At 37.2% G+C, this 19,423-nt stretch overlaps 2 protein-coding genes across 3 annotated transcripts; both read right to left on the bottom strand.

Moving 5' to 3' along the window:
• Positions 1-6,860: 6,860 nt before the first annotated feature.
• On the bottom strand, positions 6,861-16,408 carry LOC306866218 (DEP domain-containing protein 1B-like). 2 transcript variants are annotated; one of them, XM_079411319.1, is made up of 11 exons: positions 15,451-16,408; positions 13,661-13,926; positions 13,338-13,476; positions 11,740-11,867; positions 11,536-11,666; positions 11,402-11,449; positions 11,000-11,140; positions 10,034-10,200; positions 9,708-9,884; positions 8,638-8,829; positions 6,861-8,319 (listed from the first exon to the last, which is right to left on the bottom strand). In XM_079411319.1, the coding sequence occupies exons 1-11, from the start codon at positions 15,496-15,498 to the stop codon at positions 8,155-8,157; spliced, it is 1,602 nt and encodes a 533-aa protein (XP_079267445.1). In that variant the 5' UTR covers positions 15,499-16,408; the 3' UTR covers positions 6,861-8,154. The 2 variants fall into 2 exon arrangements, with proteins under 2 accessions (XP_079267445.1, XP_079267446.1); XM_079411320.1 differs by having other exon boundaries at positions 6,868-8,313.
• LOC306866220 (very long chain fatty acid elongase 7-like) lies at positions 15,778-19,068 on the bottom strand. Its single transcript, XM_079411322.1, has 8 exons — positions 18,967-19,068; positions 18,414-18,503; positions 18,138-18,328; positions 17,969-18,049; positions 17,811-17,867; positions 17,610-17,715; positions 16,842-16,978; positions 15,778-16,736 (listed from the first exon to the last, which is right to left on the bottom strand). Exons 2-8 carry the CDS (start codon positions 18,475-18,477, stop codon positions 16,524-16,526), a joined length of 849 nt encoding a protein of 282 aa, XP_079267448.1. The 5' UTR covers positions 18,478-18,503; positions 18,967-19,068; the 3' UTR covers positions 15,778-16,523.
• Between the last annotated feature and the right edge of the window lie 355 nt (positions 19,069-19,423).

Here is a 19,423-nt window from a genome sequence, read left to right as displayed (position 1 = left end):
AAGATATGCAAGTACAGTATCATGTTAAAAGCAATTATTGTTTCATACAAAAAAAAAAAAAAAAAAATTGGGGGGGGGGAATCTATCGTGTAAAAGCAATGTAAAAGTTTAGGAATCAGTTACGTATTAAGTACTAATTTGAATATTGTTTCTATGGCCTTGACCTTAATGGCTTCTCTTAAGAGTATGATGCGCTGGCCATGCATTCAAGAGTCTATCTGCTACAGTATGGCAGGTCAGGTTTGTTTTGAATGGATAACGTGATCAAAAAACTATTTCCTGCATCCCACCCAAACAACCTCAATGATCATGGCCGCTGTCCACACATAAGATGTGCCAAAGTCACCAAGAATATCATGAAAAAGGTCATATTAATCATTTCGTAGCTTTAAATAAGGCCACTTTATAGTGTTAGTCAAGGTTTCTTACATCAAAACCTGAATTTTCCACCCTGAATTACAGACGTCATGAAATGATTTGACATGCATTGATTCATGGTCAAGTAATTAAACCAGTTATTAGTACGCTGAGTCAACTAAACCATTGTTGGTTAATTTCCTCTGAAAGGTGCAAACAGCATCCTAAAACAGCTGCTGGGTCTCATTCCATTCCCTAGTTCCCTAGTCTTGATCTACTAAACTTCGGGACCATGATGACCTCACTTCCAGCTGTGAAAGTACAGTGCCAAACTCAACAAATAAGGATTTTTTTTTTTTTTAATTCTGGACCAAATTGGCTGCCGCAAAAAAGAACAATATTTGATTATAACATTGTATTTTTTATATTTGCTAGGGGGAAATGGCATTTTTTTCTAGTGTTCCAATGTCAAGTGTTCTATACAAAAACAACAACAACAACAACTCATTATCTGACAACAAGACAATGGCAAAAATCACAAATTAACTTAAAAAACTTACAAAACCTTGTCAGCAGAATTAGCAACAATGCAGATTAGGCCTAACGTTACATTACAGAAAATCACCCATGCAATGTATTAAAAAAGCAAATTCAAGGCATACACATGAACGTACACAGTCGATGGTCCGAGATGCCCTGTGACAGATTTTCAACACACCCAAAACTTTCTCAGTGTCCGTGTTCACTTGTTTTAATGAGCGTTTGGGGAAGGGAGCAAACTATTCAATGCACTTTCAAGGACATTTTGGTTAGTGGAATGACTAAGCCACGCCTAGAAAAATTGCTCAATAAATGGCTTGAATTTGGGGCGGGACAATTATGTATGTAACGTGAGAAATGTTCCAGATCCTGTTTGAAAACAGTTATTATTTTTGCACTTCTGTTTGGCTAGTTAAAAAGGCGTGTCAGGTAAAAATAAATACTAACCGTTTGTTTGTTTGTTATTATTAATGACGGCGATAAATGTGTTATTGCTAACCTAAACAACAACAAAATTATAGTATATAATATATTATATTATAGTACATTGTAGTAGCTATGTACAGTGGTGTGAAAAAGTGTTGGCCCCCTTCCTGATTTTTTTATTTTTTTTGCATGTTTGTCACACTTTAATGTTTCAGATCATCAAACAAATTTAAATATTAATCAAAGATAACACAAGTAAACACAACATGCAGTCCAAACCCACATGGCCCTGTGTGAAAAAGTGCTTGCCCCCTAAACCTAATAACTGGTTGGGCCACCCTTAGCAGCAACAACTGCAATCTAGCGTTTGCGATAACTTGTAATGAGTCTGTTACAGCGCTGTGGAGGAATTTTGGCCCACTCATCTTGGCAGAATTGTTGTAATTCTATACGCATTGGCTTGTTACTCCAAAAAAAAGAACATGAACGAATCCTTGTGTGTTGGATGTAGTTATCAGCCCAATGCGTGGTTACATGCTGGTTTACAATGATGAGACTGATTGTATGTGTAGCCCAAGCCAATGATGTGTCACATACACACCCTGTATGTGCCCCCACAACCCCCCCGTTAAAACGTAACTGTGGTTTATCACACCTGAGTTCAGTTTCTCTAGCCACACCCAGGCCTGATTACTGCCACACCTGTTCGCAATCAAGAAATCACTAAAATAGGACCTGCCTGACAAAGTGAAGTAGACCAAAAGATCCTCAAAAGCTACACATCATGTTGAGATCCAAAGAAATTCAGGAACAAATGAGAAAGAAAGTAATTGAGATCTATCAGTCTGGAAAAGGTTATAAAGCCATTTCTAAAGCTTTGGGACTCCAGCGAACCACAGTGAGAGCCATTATTCACAAATGGAGAAAACATGGAACAGTGGTGAACCTTCCCAGGAGTGGCCAGCCGACCAAAATTACCCCAAGAGCGCAGCAACGACTCGTCCAAGAGGTCACAAAAGACCCCACAACAACATCTAAAGAACTGCAGGCCTCACTTGCCTCAGTTAAGGTCAGTGTTCATGACTCCACCATAAGAAAGAGACTGGGCAAAAATAGCCTGCATGGCAGAGTTCCAAGACGAAAACCGCTGCTGAGCAAAATGAACATAAAGGCTCATCTCAGTTTTGCCAGAAAACATCTTGATGATCCTCAAGACTTTTGGGAAAATACTCTGTGGACTGACGAGAGTTGAACTTTTTGGAAGGTGTGTGTCCCATTACATCTGGCGTAAAAGTAACCCAGCATTTCAGAAAAAGAACATCATACCAACAGTAAAATATGGTGGTGGTAGTGTGATGGTCTGGGGCTGTTTTGCTGCTTCAGGACCTGGAAGACTTGCTGTGATAATGCATTGTGCATCTAAGGCCCCGTCCACACGAAGACGCGTTTCTCTGTATACGCATACATTTTTTACCGTATAGGCGTTTCGTCCACACGAATCCGGCGTTTTCGAAGAGTGAAAGCGATAATTTTTGAAACCGTGTCCCAGGGTGGATAAATTTGAAAACGCCGGTTTCATGTTTTCGTGTGGACGGCGAATCCGTATATTTTCTGAAACGATGACGTCATCAGCCCACGTCTCGCCCCTAATCAGACACCGCTACTTCACATAACAGCGACAACAACAACAACAATGTCAGACTACGTGCCTGTGTTCGTGCTGCAGAACCTACTGAGCTCATTAGTTTTATTAAAGCAAAATCTTCTGCTTTGTGTGTTAGTTTGTATTCAGCGTTCAAGGTTTACGCACATGGTCCAAGTCTTCTTCTCTGTTTTTTGTGTATCTCTGTGGCAGAATTACAGCGCCACATATTGGTCTGGCACGTGTACCACATCGTTTTCAGTCGGTTTCAGTGATTCCGTGTGGACTCAGATATTTACGACTCCGTGTTTACGGAAATCTGGCTTCGTGTGGACGTAGCCTTAGTGCTTAATAATAAATAACCTGCTGAAAACTATCCCTCCTCTTCAGCTCTCAAATCTCACTTGCGTACAAATTTAGCACACACTTCAAGACTGTTCCACCTAGTTTTATTATCCTCATTTTTGTTATGTATTTGCATAACATCATTTTCTGAAATATGCCAATTTACGTGTGTTATGCATTTACACAGCCATGCATTCATCCAGAGAGTCCGAATGGTGAATCTCTTTCATTAACACTAATGTAATGGTAAATTAGCTGAATGAGAAATTGCACTACAATATCCTCGCTACAATAGCTCATTGCATAACTGGGCCTGCTTTCCCATTATAAATTCGTATATGTGAAGCATTTAATTACAGTCCACCTGAATGTTACAATGCCAGCCGTCTTCGTTAAGTAGACTGAAAATGAATATTTGTTAATAGTGATGTAGTGCTCGGTTCGCCTGCAGACAGCATTGATTGTTGTACAGCACACAAGAGCTTTTGTTTGTCAGACTGAATCATTGAACTTAGTGTGATGAATGGCTGGCAAAACTCCAGTTTGGTGCAAATATTGATCCATACGCTCACTGATACTATTACAGAACATGCTATGATACATACAGTGTTGTTGTGCAGGTCACGCAATAAGTTCAGTCTGAGTTCACAGAGACAGGAGCAGTTTGTGATGATAATATGCACAAATATCTTTTTTCCAGTCATTTGTGATTTCAGGATGAGTTAATTTCAGGATTGAAAAAAAAAAAAAAATATATATATATATATATATATTACTGGGATTCATTTGGATTCTATGATAAAAAAAATCTCCTAAAACCATTTATTCATATATAAAAACTGTATAAATTGTAATGTTAAATTTAAATGTATTTAATTACATTTATTAATTATATTCAGTGATTTTGGTCACTGTCTAACTTTTGCTCTCATATTGTGAATTTATTATCTATTGCATTATACTATATTAATGTGTTTGTATCAGGGTTATTATAGTTAACTAAATAAAAATAACTTCATAATGTATTACACATTAGTGTTATTTTAGTATTTTTATTTTTTAGTATTATTTATTATAGTTTTATTCATGTTTTAAATAGGCTTTTTATTTTTATACTTTGTTTTTGTTTTTATTTGAGTTACTTTTTGTCATTTTTATTAGTTTTTTAATATACTAGCTAGGATTTATTTATTTATTGATAGTCAGTTTAGTGCTTCAAATTAAACTAGATGAAGATAGAATACAAAATAGATGTGTTGCCTTGGCAACTAGCTGAAATAATTTGTATCTTTTATTTAATTCTATTCATTTGATTTCAGCATTATTTTAATGAACAAAAAATATTTCAATTTTAGTTTGAGTTAATGATTAAAAACTTAACTGAAATATATTATAATTTAGAAAATATTATAAAACTACACTTTTTAGTTACAGAAACAAAAGTAAAAACTAAATCAAAATAGTAATAAACATTATGATATTATCTCGCTGATACAAAAATAACACTGATTTGTATCACTAATAAGTGCCATAGAAAAATATGTTTTATATATCATGATGTTTTATGGAAATGCTCATTTTAATTGCAACCTGTGATAAGCCATTTAGATGAACCTTTTAAATAAAACATTCATGATACTGTGTTCACTCACTGTTAAAAGCAAAACGAAATCCATAAAATGTCATAATGCATTTAAAGGAGCCCTTTGACCTTTTGACCTTTGACTGCACAGAACTTTAGAGTTCTATATGGAACAACTTTTTGTAGCGAATGTTGGAATTGTTTCTGCACTGTATTCTCATGCTCTGCTATATTTAAACTCCAGCATCTCTCTCTTGTCTCCGGCTGAGCTGAACCTGGATGGAGCCCAGAGGCTTCAGATATTGATCACCAGCTAGAAAGGAAAGTGACCTTCAAAAACTCTATCTTCAACTCGGCGGATGATTCACTGCCTTTGAACAGGCCGCTTAAAGAGATGTAATTAATGCGGAAACCTGCGTACCGGCAGCATTTGATTACCTGGAATAGACCAGGGGAGCCCAAGGCCTGCTGGGATGTTTCTGCGCGATCAAGGTCTGTTTCAACTCTGACACACATCACATAGAGAATTCACCGCATGCGTCTGTTTTGTTTATGTCAGGCGACTGGCTTGTGAAGGATGAAATATATTGTTGTGAAATTGCATGGATAATTATGTTCATTTGTGAGCATAATTACTACCGGTTTCATTTGATTTATGTGTAGCTGGAGTACAATTGCATCTTTCCTTAGACATAATTAGCAGCGTGTGGATTTAGCAGGCATTATGCTTCTGATGACTGCATTTCAGGCCATATTTACATAAGGATGTGTGCGTAACATGAAGAAATAAGCTATTAGGGTTTCATTTCCATGTCTTTGGCAGCAAGTCTCTTTGTTGCTGAATACGCAGAAGGATATGAGAGTGTTTGAGGTTTATTATAGGAGACTTGAAAGATGCGTCTACTAATATTCACCTGTTTGAAGCTGCAGGTTCATATGAGATCATATGCCATTGTGCACACACGAGTGAACAATGATGGACATGTCATTGCAATGACCTTCTGAAACGTCTGTTTCAGTTCAGTTAAGCTTTGTTGGCATGAAGATTGGAGTATAGTATTACCTTATTTTTTTATATGCAAAATGTTTATAAAGATAATAATAAAAAGAACAATGAAAGAGGAAGTTTTAATCTTTTTTAATTTTCTATTGCCATCATACAAGGTTTGTGCTGAAAATACAGCAGGTTTCTAATGATGGGTTTCTAAGAGATTGATTATTAGTTCTCTACTGACCTCTTGAGTAAGAAAGCTGAAGTACACCTCAGGACAAAAATACGGTTTATAGCAGCAAGTGCAAAAAAAATAAGACTAAAAAAATTTTTTTTATTTAAAAAAAAAAATGAGGTGTACATTACACATAACATAAATATTTCTCAAAATATAACCTGTTTTTTTACATATATGCATGGTTTTTGCAGATTTTCTGAAGATAAATTTAATTGAAGATACAATGTCAATATGGAACACACCAGTTGCGTTAGCAACACTTCAGACTTTTAAATTACAATCTCCACTTTTAATTAATTTTTCAAAAAATAACTCAAGGCTTGAATAGCTTTTCTCCTGACCACTAAAACATGGACATATTTGACTCTACCTGCACAGAGGTTCTTCACCAGTATTTTCTCTTTTTCCAGTCCAAATGTCTAGATTCTTAAATCTGAACAAATTACCTCAAGTAAATATATCTTGATTTAAGAATGTCCAGATATTAGAATTGAAAAACAAGACAAAAATACTGTTACGGTAAAATTATTTAGTGTAAGATTTTTGCAGTGCATGTGACATTTAATGCCAAGACTTTATTAATTTAAGACTTTTAAGCCCGTAAATACCTTGTTTTTTACATCTGCAGAAACCCTGTATCTGCCTTTCTGTTACTGGTTTATGTTTAGCATGTCTGTCAGCTTGAAATATCAGATTACAATATCATGTAAACAGGCTGAAGAAATAAACTGCAACATCATGTAATAATATAGATTTATTTTTCCAATTCCATATTTGTGATCACAGTGTAGACGTCCAAATCAGTAACAATAACTCCAGAATTTGTACAAAATCAAAACACCGGGGACACAACTTTGAAAAAGTGATACGGAATGACACGGACACTGAATTTGATCCAGCATTGTATTAAAATTAAAATCCATTACTTTAAAAACATGTAAAAGCTGCCAGATGAATTCAGTTTACAGAAAACATCAGTGAAGATTTAAACAGTATCTTTTGACCGATATCCTTACAGTACCACGACAGACTCGATCACAATCAATTATAAATAGTCAAGTGATAAAAGGTGAAGGTTTTCTTTAGTGTTACGTGACGTGATCAAACATGACAAACTAGAACTACTTTAATACCAAATAAAATACAAAGAAAGAACAAAACAAAAGAACCAAAGAATACAAACCAGTGAAAACAGAGAACACTCAAGTATAAAAACACAAACGACAGACAGAAATATAGCGTAGCCTGTACTGCATCAGTAGTTGCTGTGACACTGGCATCTACCTAAATCGATTCAAAGTAAAAATAGGAGTTTTCAAAAGCCATTTTCTGGTGACCGGCACATATTTCTTCTGGCTGATTATCAGTGACAGCATAATTTAGCGGAACTGAGAACTTAACAGCTGTTAGACGAGGTAAAACTAAACCAATTACAGCTGCTTATCTGCAGATTATTTACATCAAGCAAATGAAATCAAGCACTATGGAGGCCCGCTGGATGTGTTTTTTGGTTATAAGAATTTATTTTATAGATAAATCTTTTTTATTATAATTTTCAAGCCCATTCTTACAGCAAGACACTACAAGTGAATAACGCCAGGTTCAAAATTCTTCATTTTGTTGACATGTTAAAGGTTTTTACTGAAGGGATTTTTTTTCATCACTCCATAAATCAGAAAAAAATATCAACAGCATTAATACTGATATGTACTGGAAATCTACAGATGCAACTAGATAAAGTGTAATAAAATAAACATTTTGGATGTTCTCTTTCCACTGAAAGCAAAATCTCAAAATTGGTCAGTGCATGAAAAAACAATGGGTTTGCCTGTAGGGTCTTGCTTTAAAGGGATTCCAATGCACAGCATCATACTTTATTTAATCCATCTGATCACTGATGAGGTGAATTTAGTGTTATTTTGATTCAGGATGTCTTAGCAGAATGCAGCCTTTAATATTCCGTAACATCTCTCCTTGATAATAATACTTAACATGGTCACCCTAGCCTCAAACTGACCACTCTGAGCACTGACTCAAGCCCGAAAGCTCCAGCTCCTCTGGAAGGGCTGGAAGGGTTTCTTCAGCGTGAGGAACATCAGCTGTGGTTTGAGTCTCTGGGGTCTCTCTGGGAAAACCGCTGCCTCGCTTTCAGCGGTGGGAAAGCGTCTGCGGTAGATGTCAGGATGAGATCTCTGGAACTGACAGCCAAGAAAAAAATAAATAAATCACACAGGGGAAAATAAACCGTGAATTCTCAGGTTTCAAAGTTTCTGTAACATGCAGTTGAGTTACTGAACACATCAGCCTTTTAGAACAACATGTAGTTTGACATTTAAAGAAATATTCAGTGTTAAACAATTCAAGCTCTATGAAGGCTATAGAGAGAATTCTCAGCAGTCCATTCACACCATCATAAGTCTACTGTAAATACATTTCACAATTTTCATGCAATAATTCACACCATGTGACAGATATTCCTCTAGCCCCTAAGCCATGTTAAAAGGATCCTCTCTGACCTGCTTCAGCTTCTTCTTCTTGTCTTTAATGGATATGTTCTTGTCTTGTATGATGTTCTCTAGTAGTTCCACGATGGCTCCTTGAGATCCAGAGACCCTCTGCTGCTCAAACTCCTTGCTGCTGATCTGTTTGTAGAACGTGTGAGGTGGAGTCGCCGTGGAGGTGTCCGTGTCTGCACCCGCGTACTTTATCTTGAAGAAACCAAAGCATGCGAGGAGATCAGAATGTGGGGTGAGAAAGAGACGTCCAAAGCTCATTAACTTCACGACAGAAAAAATTGCATTTGCATCTCAAAAACTTGACAAAAGAAAACATGCAATAAAAAAAAAATCAGCTAAAAACATCCTCACCTCCAGGCTATTCAAGATGGACTTTTTTACTGGAGGAAGCATTATTATGGATTATGCACTTGTATTTTTGCCAGAAGTGATGGTTTGAAGTTAATAACGTCTTGATAATGAATTTGCTCTTTACAAAAATACACCTTTTCACTTCACAAGATGTTAATTGATGGAGTGGTGTGGATTATTGTGATGTTTTTATCAGCTGTTTGGACTCTCATTCTGACGGCACCCATTCACTGCAGAGGATCCATTGGTGAGCAAGTGATGGAATGCTACATTTCTCCAAATCCCCATGTTCCCATGAAGAAACTAATTCTGAGGGTGCATATATTTTAGTATTATATATTATTTATTGTAATTTAATGTCAACTAATGCAGTTAATTTATGTTACCAAATGAAAACTTATTGTAAAGTGTTAACAATTTTTCCTAGTCTTAGTGTGCACAGTGGTAATATTTTTATCATAATTTTTATTTTTAACAACTCTGCTCTGATATAACCAAGGCCAGATAGGTGGGAAAGAAAATATATAACCAATAATATCACAATGCATTTATCACAATACAATCAAATCTATATTAATACGAATGCCTACAATAATTAGTACATTAATTCCCACTTAATTTTTTTCCTCAGAAATACACCAAAGAAGTTGTTGTGGATTCAGTTTCATGATATAGTCAGTCAATTATTAACCATTTAATGAATGACATGGGATGCTGACCTGAGCTCTTCTGAGGTGAGACAGATGCTCCTCGACAGATTTTCGCAGGCTGGACGGCACCTTCAGCACACTGTCATGGTTATCAATCATAAACGTGACCAGCTTGGTGGCCAACAGCTCGTCCAAGTCCACCTCATCCGCAGATCCCAGAATGCACCGGGAGAAGGTCTGGACCATCTGCACAGGAGCGAAGGCACCCACAAAGAGACAGACAGTGTGAACGCTGAGCTGAATTATAAATTAACTACGACGGTTAAAGACTATCAGTGATTTGCAAATAATTAACTTGTACAGAGAACATCTATCTGAGGTGGTGAGTGATTTACCAGGGTACGAGCTCCTATGGTGTCGTTCAGAGGGGGGAGAGAGGGGTTGGCACAGACTTTAGCCATCAGACGCATTAACAGCTGCAGTCTACGACGGTTGGCTGGAGGCAGCAGGAGGCAGCAGACCTGCAGCGCTTCAACCGCAACCGACTGCCGCTGCAGAAGCCCTGCGGGAGGAAAACAGTCACAAGAACACTTATGCTCCCAAAAGGTACATTTATTTGAGCTGACATTTATATTACAAATGCGGTAATATTGTAAAATATTATTTCTATTTAAAAAAACTGTTTTCTATATGATCATATTTTAAAATGTAATTTATTCCTGTGATCAAAGCTGAATTTTCAGCATCATTACTCCAGTCTTCAGTGTCACATGATCCTTCAGAAATCATTCTAATATACTGATTTACTGCACAAAAGCATTTCTGATAATTATCAATGTTGAAAACAGTTGTGCTGCTTAATCATTTTAAGGAAACCGTACATTTCTTTTGGCTTAATGAAAAGACAGTCCAAAAGAACAGCATTGAAATTTAATCTTTTGTAACATTATAAATGTCTTTACTGTCACTTTCGATCAATTTAATGCATCCTTGCCGAATAAAAGTTTCTTTTGAAAAAAATCTTACTGGCCACAAAATAGTAAATATATATATATATATATATATATATATATATATATATATATACATACATACATGCACACACACAAGTTAATATATTTTGGTCAGGACACTCTTGAAAAAGAAATTTTTAATCTCAATGAGTTTCTTCCTGGTTAAATGAAATATATACTTTTTATTTATACTCAATATTTACTAATCTATTAATTCAAAGATTCAAAGAATAGAGAACTATGAAGTCAGACTGTTTTTTGGTCATTGTAATAATCTCAAAACGGACAAGTATCAGCTGATTAAATATGTTCATCACTCATTGTGTGAATGGCTTGTGCATCACTCACCCAAAATACTGACAAATATTTCATACAGATGGAAAGTCAAAAGTGGCTCTTTCAATCTCAGAAAATGTTCTGCAACTGTCCTGAAGACGTCTCTCTCGAACCCTGGATACATGGGCTGCCTGGCGTCATTGCCATTGGGCCCTAAAAATGAGTTCAAAGATAATAGTAGATAAGAGTAAAAAAGTTAATACACAATTAAAGATGGACTATAATGTAATATATGCATCCAGACATCATATTTAATTACATATTAATTTATAAAAACAGCAGTTTGGCAGAAAGGCACAAAGGCTAACAAACTATATCACATGGCAAAATAATTATTTATTGTGATTATTAACAACACGTTTAATTATCTATTGAACATTGAATCAAAATGACAGCAGATGATCGGTCACTCACAGTTTGCCAGGCATTTCATTGCAGATAACACCCAATGAGGCAAGTCCTCTACAGAAAATACAACACACAGAAAGAGATCCATCAGAAATTAGCTGCAAGAAGATTTCATGAGTTAAAATATAACCCTTGCTCACCTGCTTTGTTCTTCAGCACAACAATCCCCTGCTTATTAACACCAAACACATTGTGAACAATGTGCTTCAGGCACAGAAGTTTGGCATCTAAAACCCCGTCCAGAGACCGGAGACCCAAAACAGTCTGTAAACTAATAAGAGTGTTCATCTTAAAAACAAAACTCCTTTTTTGAGCAGGATTAGAGCTTCTCTGTTGATGCTTACTGTGTTAGTGTCATTGACTTCCATATCTGGTCCACGTGTTTCAGGGTTAATTCCCCCCGCCGGATTAAACGGCATTCAGGAACCTCACCGATGGCGATGCTGTGCCTCTTGTTCCACGACTCAGAATTCTAGATCAAAAAAAAAAAAAAAAAATATATATATATATATATATATATATATATATATATATATATAAATTTTTTTTTAATTACATAAACGTAGTCTTTGTCAAAAGTTTGGAAACATTATGAATTTTAAATCAAAAAAGTCTCTTTTGTTCACAGTGGCTGCATATATGATCAAAAAATCTGAAAATATTATTACAAATTGAAATAAGGGCTTTCTATTGTAATATCTTTTAAAATGTAATTTATTCCTGTGATGCAAAGCTGAATTTTGAGCATCATTACTCCAGTCTTCAGTGTCACATGATCCTTAGGGATAGTTCACCCAAAAATGAAAATTTGATGTTTATCTGCTTACTCCCATGGCATCCAAGATGTAGGTGACTTTGTTTCTTCATTCGAACACAAACAAAGATTTTTAACTCAAACCGTTGCAGTCTGTCAGTCATATAATGGCAGTCAATGGGACCCACAGCTTTGAGAGACCACAAAACATACACAGACAAAACCAAATTAAACCCTGCGGCTCGTGATGATACACTGAGGTCTTAAGACACGAAACAATCAGTCTGTGCAAGAAACTGAACCGTATTTTTCTCTTTTTTTTTTTTACCTCTGATCCACCCCAATGTCCAACTGTCCTGAGCGCGTTCACAACATCCGGTGCGTGACAGTCAACGTCTGGCATAGTAGACGCATGCGCAGAAGCGCGTATACGTCACTCATTGTTTAGATCGCTTCCGCATTTATTTAGTTTCCTGAGGGACACTAGTATAGCAAATGGGATATAGACTACCGTTTTGGAAATCATTGTTATTAATTAAAGGGGAAGGGGAAGAAGAGAGATGGAAGTCTCAATTCTAGTTAATAGTTTATCTCTGTCTAGCTCCGGTAAACACTCTATACAGTAGGTGGCGGTAAAGCACCATTGAAGTTGGATGCCAACCACCGTTAAACATCAAGGAATGCACTCAGGACAGTTGGACATTGCAGTGGATCAGAGGTAAAAAATGATATAAATACTGTTCAGTTTCATGAACAGACCGATTGTTTTGTGTCTGACGACCTCAATATATCGTCACGAGCCACATGGTTTAATTCGGTTTTGTCTGTGTATGTTTTTTTGTCTCTCAAAGCCGTGGGTCCTATTGACTGCCATTATATTACTGACAGACTGCAACGGTTTGAGTTAAAAAGCTTTGTTTGTGGTCTACTGATAAGTTGAGCTAATAAACATCAAATTAAAATTTTTGGGTGAACTACCCCTTTAAGAAATCATAGTAATATGCAGATTTGCTGCTCAAAAAAACATTTCTTATTATTATCAATGTTGAAAACATCTTGTTTTACTGTATTTTTTCAGCACATAAATGCAGCCTTGCTGAGCAGAAGAGAATTAATGTTGTAAATGGCACCAAAAATTATTAATTTTTAGGAAAATAAATGTTTTTCCACAGCCGAATGTTCTGTTACCATAAGAGGCTTCATTGGGATCTTCTCCGGCACTGATATCTCCTCAAAGTCGTCCCAGTGTGGGATTCTGGGTACGGAGTTGCGATCTCTTATAGGTGGACGCACAGGAACGGGCTTCAGAGGTGATTGTGGGGGGAATCTGACACATTTAAAGCATTTATTATTATTATGAAATACAATGTATTATTGTAATGAAACATATATACTTTTTTAATATACCACTTTATACAATAGATTGATTCAAAGCAGCCTCACATTCATAAAGAGTAAAATAAAGGTGATAATGTTGTAATCTAATTTTTGAAAGAGAGCTAAGAAAGCACCTGTATAAATGTCCATTGTCCTCAAAGTCCTCTTTACCAAATCGTCCTTTGACATCCTCAATGACGTGATTTTTAAGAAATTTCCGGAGTAACTGGAGTGTTTGGTAGCGCGTCACCTCCGGTCCAAAGTTCTGGTTTTGTCTGAGCAGCTCGTGGAGGAAGTCGACAGCCTCAGCTCCTGTAAAACTGTGATCGTAACTCCTGAAATGAGCCCAGTGACGTCTGACTGGCATTCCGCCACGGAAGAGCCTGATGGTCTCATTCCACTGGGAAAAAATAAGACTTTCAGAATTAACCACTGATGCTCTTTAAACTGCAAACTGTTGAGAGGTGTTGAAACAACCTTGTGTTGTGGGCTAAAGGTTAGAGAGTTGGACTTGTAATCCAAAGGTTGAGGGTTCGAGTCTCGGGCCGGCAGGAATTGTAGGTGGGGGGAGTGAATGTCCAGCTCTCTCTCCACCCTCAATACCACGACTGAGGTGCCCTTGAGCAAGGCACCGAACCCCCAACTGCTCCCCGGGCGCCGCAGCATAAATGGCTGCCCACTGCTCCGGGTGTGTGTTCACAGTGTGTGTGTGTTCACTGCTGTGTGTGTGCACGTTGGATGGGTTAAATGCAGAGCACGAATTCCGAGTATGGGTCACCATTCTTGGCAGTATGTCACTTCACTCACTTCACTTATTTATCGTAATTATGAATCTACTGTTTACATTTAGAATGGTGAATTAAATGCTAGTAAAGTGTCTACTTTAATGTTTCAAATGTCAAAATATGGGTGAAATAATGTTGTAATGGTCAATCAGCATGAAATGAAACTAATTCTGACCTGTCTTATTAAAACACAAAAATATATTTATATTTCAAATTCATTTTTACACTTATTGGTGAATAAATATATAAATATAAATATAGCACTTGCATATCATTGCTCTTTTGTTGATTTTGATTGCTTCCATTGTCCTCATCTGTAAGTCGCTTTGGATAAAAGCATCTGCTAAATGACTAAATGTAAAAAAAAAATAAGTGATCGCACTAAATTGTATTGCATTTTAAATTCTTAAAATCTTCTTGCTGACCAATGGTTAAAACCTACCTAGTGGTTTGAAGGATTGTGGCAAAGATTTAAAATTACAATTAGTTTTGGGGAGGCTGTATGAAAAATGCATGATCATTTTTTTGCTCAGAAAACATAAAATTAAACATTCTAATGTATGGGGGGAAAAATCTATATATTTTTGTTGCTTGAAAACCTCTTTAATCCCTACACCAAATCTAACATTATCTTATTAATAACAATGATTAATTTTGATGCATTTTAATTTTGAGGTATTTTGATGGGATCTGCAGTTGCCATGGTGAATTTGTGTTACACGAGAATTTTCCCTCAGGGATCAATAAAGTGCATCTTTAGTGTTTCTAGGTGTTTGCTGAATGTTATAGATATGTACAGCTGTAGGGTGAATTCAGTGGTGGTTACCTTAACTACTTTAACACTCAGTCGCAGACAAAAGAAACAACATTTACAATATTAGTGGCGTTTATTTGGCAGTAATAAGCCTAAAACACGTTAAGTATTCCACGCGACATAATTTCCGGCATTCCTACGGAACACAAAGCAACCACAAACTTTCTCGCGGCTTTAAATGTATTATAGGTATACTGATGTGTGATATCAAAAATCACATTTTGAACAGTTTAAAGAAATACTGACGTAAAAATCAGCTCACGTGAGGTGCTTAACCAACTCGTGAAAACATTCAGCTTTTTTTTTTTTTTTTTTATGTACTTACCAATTTCGTCGCCCTATAAGGTCCAGGTCCAATCATTTTACCATCCATTTGAACCCTATTAATTTTTATTAGCTTATATTCTTATTTAGCCATTTACGTTACTGTGTTTATCTCCGTAAACATCTCGACGCCAGTTAGCTCCGTCACTTTTGAAAACCGACACGTTCCTGCCAATAATGTGATTGGCACACGAAATCAGTCACGTGACGCTACTGATTTACCAAATATGGGCATCAACTTTACCGGAGTTGCCCAAGTGCAGTATGGGAGGTGTAGTGCAAGTGCGCTGTTGAGAACTTGTGTAGACAAAGAAACTAGTACAAGAAAAACAGAGAGATCATTTATTTTTGTTTCATTATAAAAACCAGTCTCTTTTCACAAAATTGGAAATTCATTTAAAAAGGAAAAATCCTGTAACATTGTTCTGGTCTTCCATTTCAACAGCTCTGATAAAAGCATAACAGGTAATTCCTACAGATCAACATCATTTAAAAAGATCACATTAAGAAAAGAGCAACATTAAATACAGAATAAATAGTCACACAGCATAAATCACTTACAAAATAACTTCAGATGATGTCACTTCTGCGGCACAGGTTCGAGCACAACTAGGTAGATCAGTCAAACGTTCCTAGGGGGGGGGGGGGTCAAAGGGCCTCGGGCTCATTCAGTTACAACTAAAACACAACCTTCAAAAACCCTTTTAGAAACAAACTTCAATCCCTTGTGCTCTCATAACCTCTTTTCAAATTTGGCCAGCAGTTCAATCATACTCTAAAGCTGAGAAATTCAATATTTAAAGGTAAATTAGAGCATATTAGAACAAAAACACTGTACTTCCCACTCCATACTCATTTCAAAGTCTTAAGTGAAGACAACAAAAATGAGGACAGCATCTCCAGTGAAACATCAGTGTGCAAGTTTCGGAAGTCTTAAATCCAGTGATAAGGTGGCTGTATTCCACAATAGTTTTAACATAAAACAGGGAAGTGGAACTAGAACGGATGAAATTAAAAAAGGAATATTCCCACTTAATAGGTTAGGGCTTCACTTTTGGATGGCCAAAGGAAAGATCAGTCAGATTTCATGGGAAGGTAGTTTCCGTTCTGGAAGACCTTGGGAAGCCTCTTGCCCTTGGTGTAGGCGTGATAGTAGAAGTGGAGGAACAGGACCAGGAAAATCAGCCCATATAGACCGATGACGTAGAGGAACACAGGAAACTGGTAAGGACAGTCCTTCATGAAGAAGAACTGGCCAATGTGAATGGTGATCAGCAGAAACTGAACCTGACAAACAGAAGGGTTGAGTTATTACCAGTTAAGTGTTCTGACATCAAAAGCCTGGATTTTGACAAAGGACAGTGGGGATGGGTAGAGAAGCCTGTAACTTACCAGCTGAATGGTGGTCATATGCTTTTTCCACCACAGGTACTTCTGGTAGGCGGGTCCCAGGGCGGAGAGCGCGTAGTAGGTGTACATTATGACATGGATGGCGCAGTTCAGTAGGGCATGGAAGGTTCCCAGACCACCTAAGAAACCAAAACACACCATTAGCACGTCACATCAGGAATATTTAACTCAATGAGAACAAAATTAAGCTGCATAGACATTTTATACTTTGTTTTATGTCGAACAAGCAAAGTGGATGACCACAGCTGTCAAGCATCTTCAAGTCATGCTGTTCTTCAGATAACCAACTAAACTAGTGTACTCTCGCAATTAACCAGTCATATGGACTGTTTTTAGCATGCATTTGGGTGAGTACATGCATTTTCTTTATTGGATGAATTTAAAGGGATCTTTAACCCCCCTCTCCACAAAAAAAAATAATAAAAATCCAATTTGTAATTTGCTCACCATCATGAGTTTAAAACATGAGTTATGGTTAATCGTCAAAACACAAAATTGAGATTCGTTGAGACCGTTTTTAGTCCTTCCATTGAAAGCCAAAGTAACAAACTTTGGAGATCCAAAAAGGTTATAAAGGTGTTGTAAAAATCTCAAATTAATGCCTTTGACCTTTTTGGAAGTTTTAGTTGTCTGGACTTCCAATGGAGGGACAGAAACCTCTCAGTTTTGAAGATTAACCAGGGTTATATGGGTTTAAAATGAAGGTGCGGACAACTTTTTGGGTGAATGATCAATCTCAGATTACTTTACCTGCGGCAAATCTGACCCCAAACCACCAGGTGAAGGGCATGATGGAGTGATGGAAGACGTGAAGGAAAGTAACCTGGCTGTTCTTTTTCCTCAAGACAAAGAAAATCTGTCAAGACAAGATAACAAAACAGGTTTAGCATTGACCGGCATCCATCATAAAAACGTGAGTTTTTGTTCGGAATACAAAAGAAGCCCACTTACAGTGTCAAGCATCTCAATGAACTTGGAGAAATAGTACAGCCAGCAGGTCCATGCCATCTAGAAGGAGAAGGAAACAAGATGGATAAGGAAGTGTCAAATATTTGCACGCGTCACCGGCAACAAATGAACAATCAAAAGAATGTGCTCCATTCACATACCCTGAGAGCCTGAGGAGAACTGGAATAATCCACAAGGTCACACCCATAGGTGTAGCCGTTTGCCCAACCAGACATAAGAAACTGTAAAAGGAAGATATTTTGATAAACACACAATGGAGATGGAAAAATAAATAAATAATAAAAACACACTAGAAACAGGTTCACGGACCTCGTAAATCATGTAGATGGAGAACACCACAATGCTGAAGTTATAGATGATCATTGGACGCTTGAGGTCAAAGGGCTTGCGGTTTTCCATCAGCCGAGGCCCCAGCGACGTCACGAAGTAGATGTAGGCAGCGACGATGATTGTTTGAGGGAATGGGGAGGCCATAAGCAGCCAGTTCTCAGTCCGTGGATCTACAAGTGAGGCAAAAACACGTCTTATTTCCCGGCCAATTACAGAAAACTTAGAGATGCAGAGGTGCTGTTGATGCAAGCTCACCTGCTTCCTTAATCCACTCATCATAGAGCAGAACAGCTCTTGACGTCAGGGTGTTGAAAGCCATATCTAAGGAGTCTTTAGGCTTCTCTTCTGGTGGAAAAAATGAGATCAAATTACTAACGAGATATTTAAATAAGCTTATTTGAAAGCCAAAATAACCCTGTTAATGTGTTCTAGATTTAATGTAGCATAGCTTTCCTCTTTTCCATGCAAACACGGTTACAAATCAAGCTTGAGCCCTAAACTTTCAAATCCTTAAAGGGGGTTTATAGAGGCTTTCCCAAAACTCTCATATGAATTACACATGCTAATGATGCCACTCCCAACGAGACAAACCCATGCAAACCACTCCCAAACACAACTGGAAAGACGTGAAACCCCGGTTGATTCCACTGATATTCCGCATTTAAACTCATAATGATAGATTAAACACATCTAAACGTTATAAAAGCGCTAAGGTATTCACAAACAGCCAGGGCTAGTCCTTCAAATCCTGAAATCTTATAAAATACGAACCCTGCTACGACTGCCACTAAAAAGCAAAAGCTCAAACCTTAAAACCCGAAGTTGTGCTCCTTCCACGCTCTCCCTCGTTCGCTCGGCTGCTGGTATCAATCGCATGATTCATTTAAACCTGTAGTACTTATACACCTGTAAGCTTGGCTCCTCCCACAATTGTTCATATATGGAGGTTCCGTCCCATGAAACGTCCGGAATTCAGGTCGAAACTTTGAGGTGCGCTCTCATTGGTGTTTCCATGGTGACCACCTGTATGAAAATATGAGCGGAACGCTGCAGGAATGTCGACAGCAGGTGTATGACATTATTTTGCGCCCTGGCTTAATGCTTCAAAACTGAAAAAAAAGCAAAACATGCTGACTGAAGATGTTTACAAGGAGAACTTAACGAAAAATTTATTTTCACCTCAGAATCAACAGAAAAATGACACTAGGTGGGTCACACTTGTAATATTTCAATGGATTATATTATATAAGATCAAGACTAGGCTA

This window comes from Barbus barbus (genome assembly GCF_936440315.1).
Source record: "Barbus barbus genome assembly, chromosome: 47".
NCBI classification, from domain to species: Eukaryota; Metazoa; Chordata; class Actinopteri; order Cypriniformes; family Cyprinidae; genus Barbus; species Barbus barbus.
The sequence above is the reverse complement of the archived record's forward strand: the minus strand, read 5'-3'. Positions and strand labels throughout refer to the sequence as shown.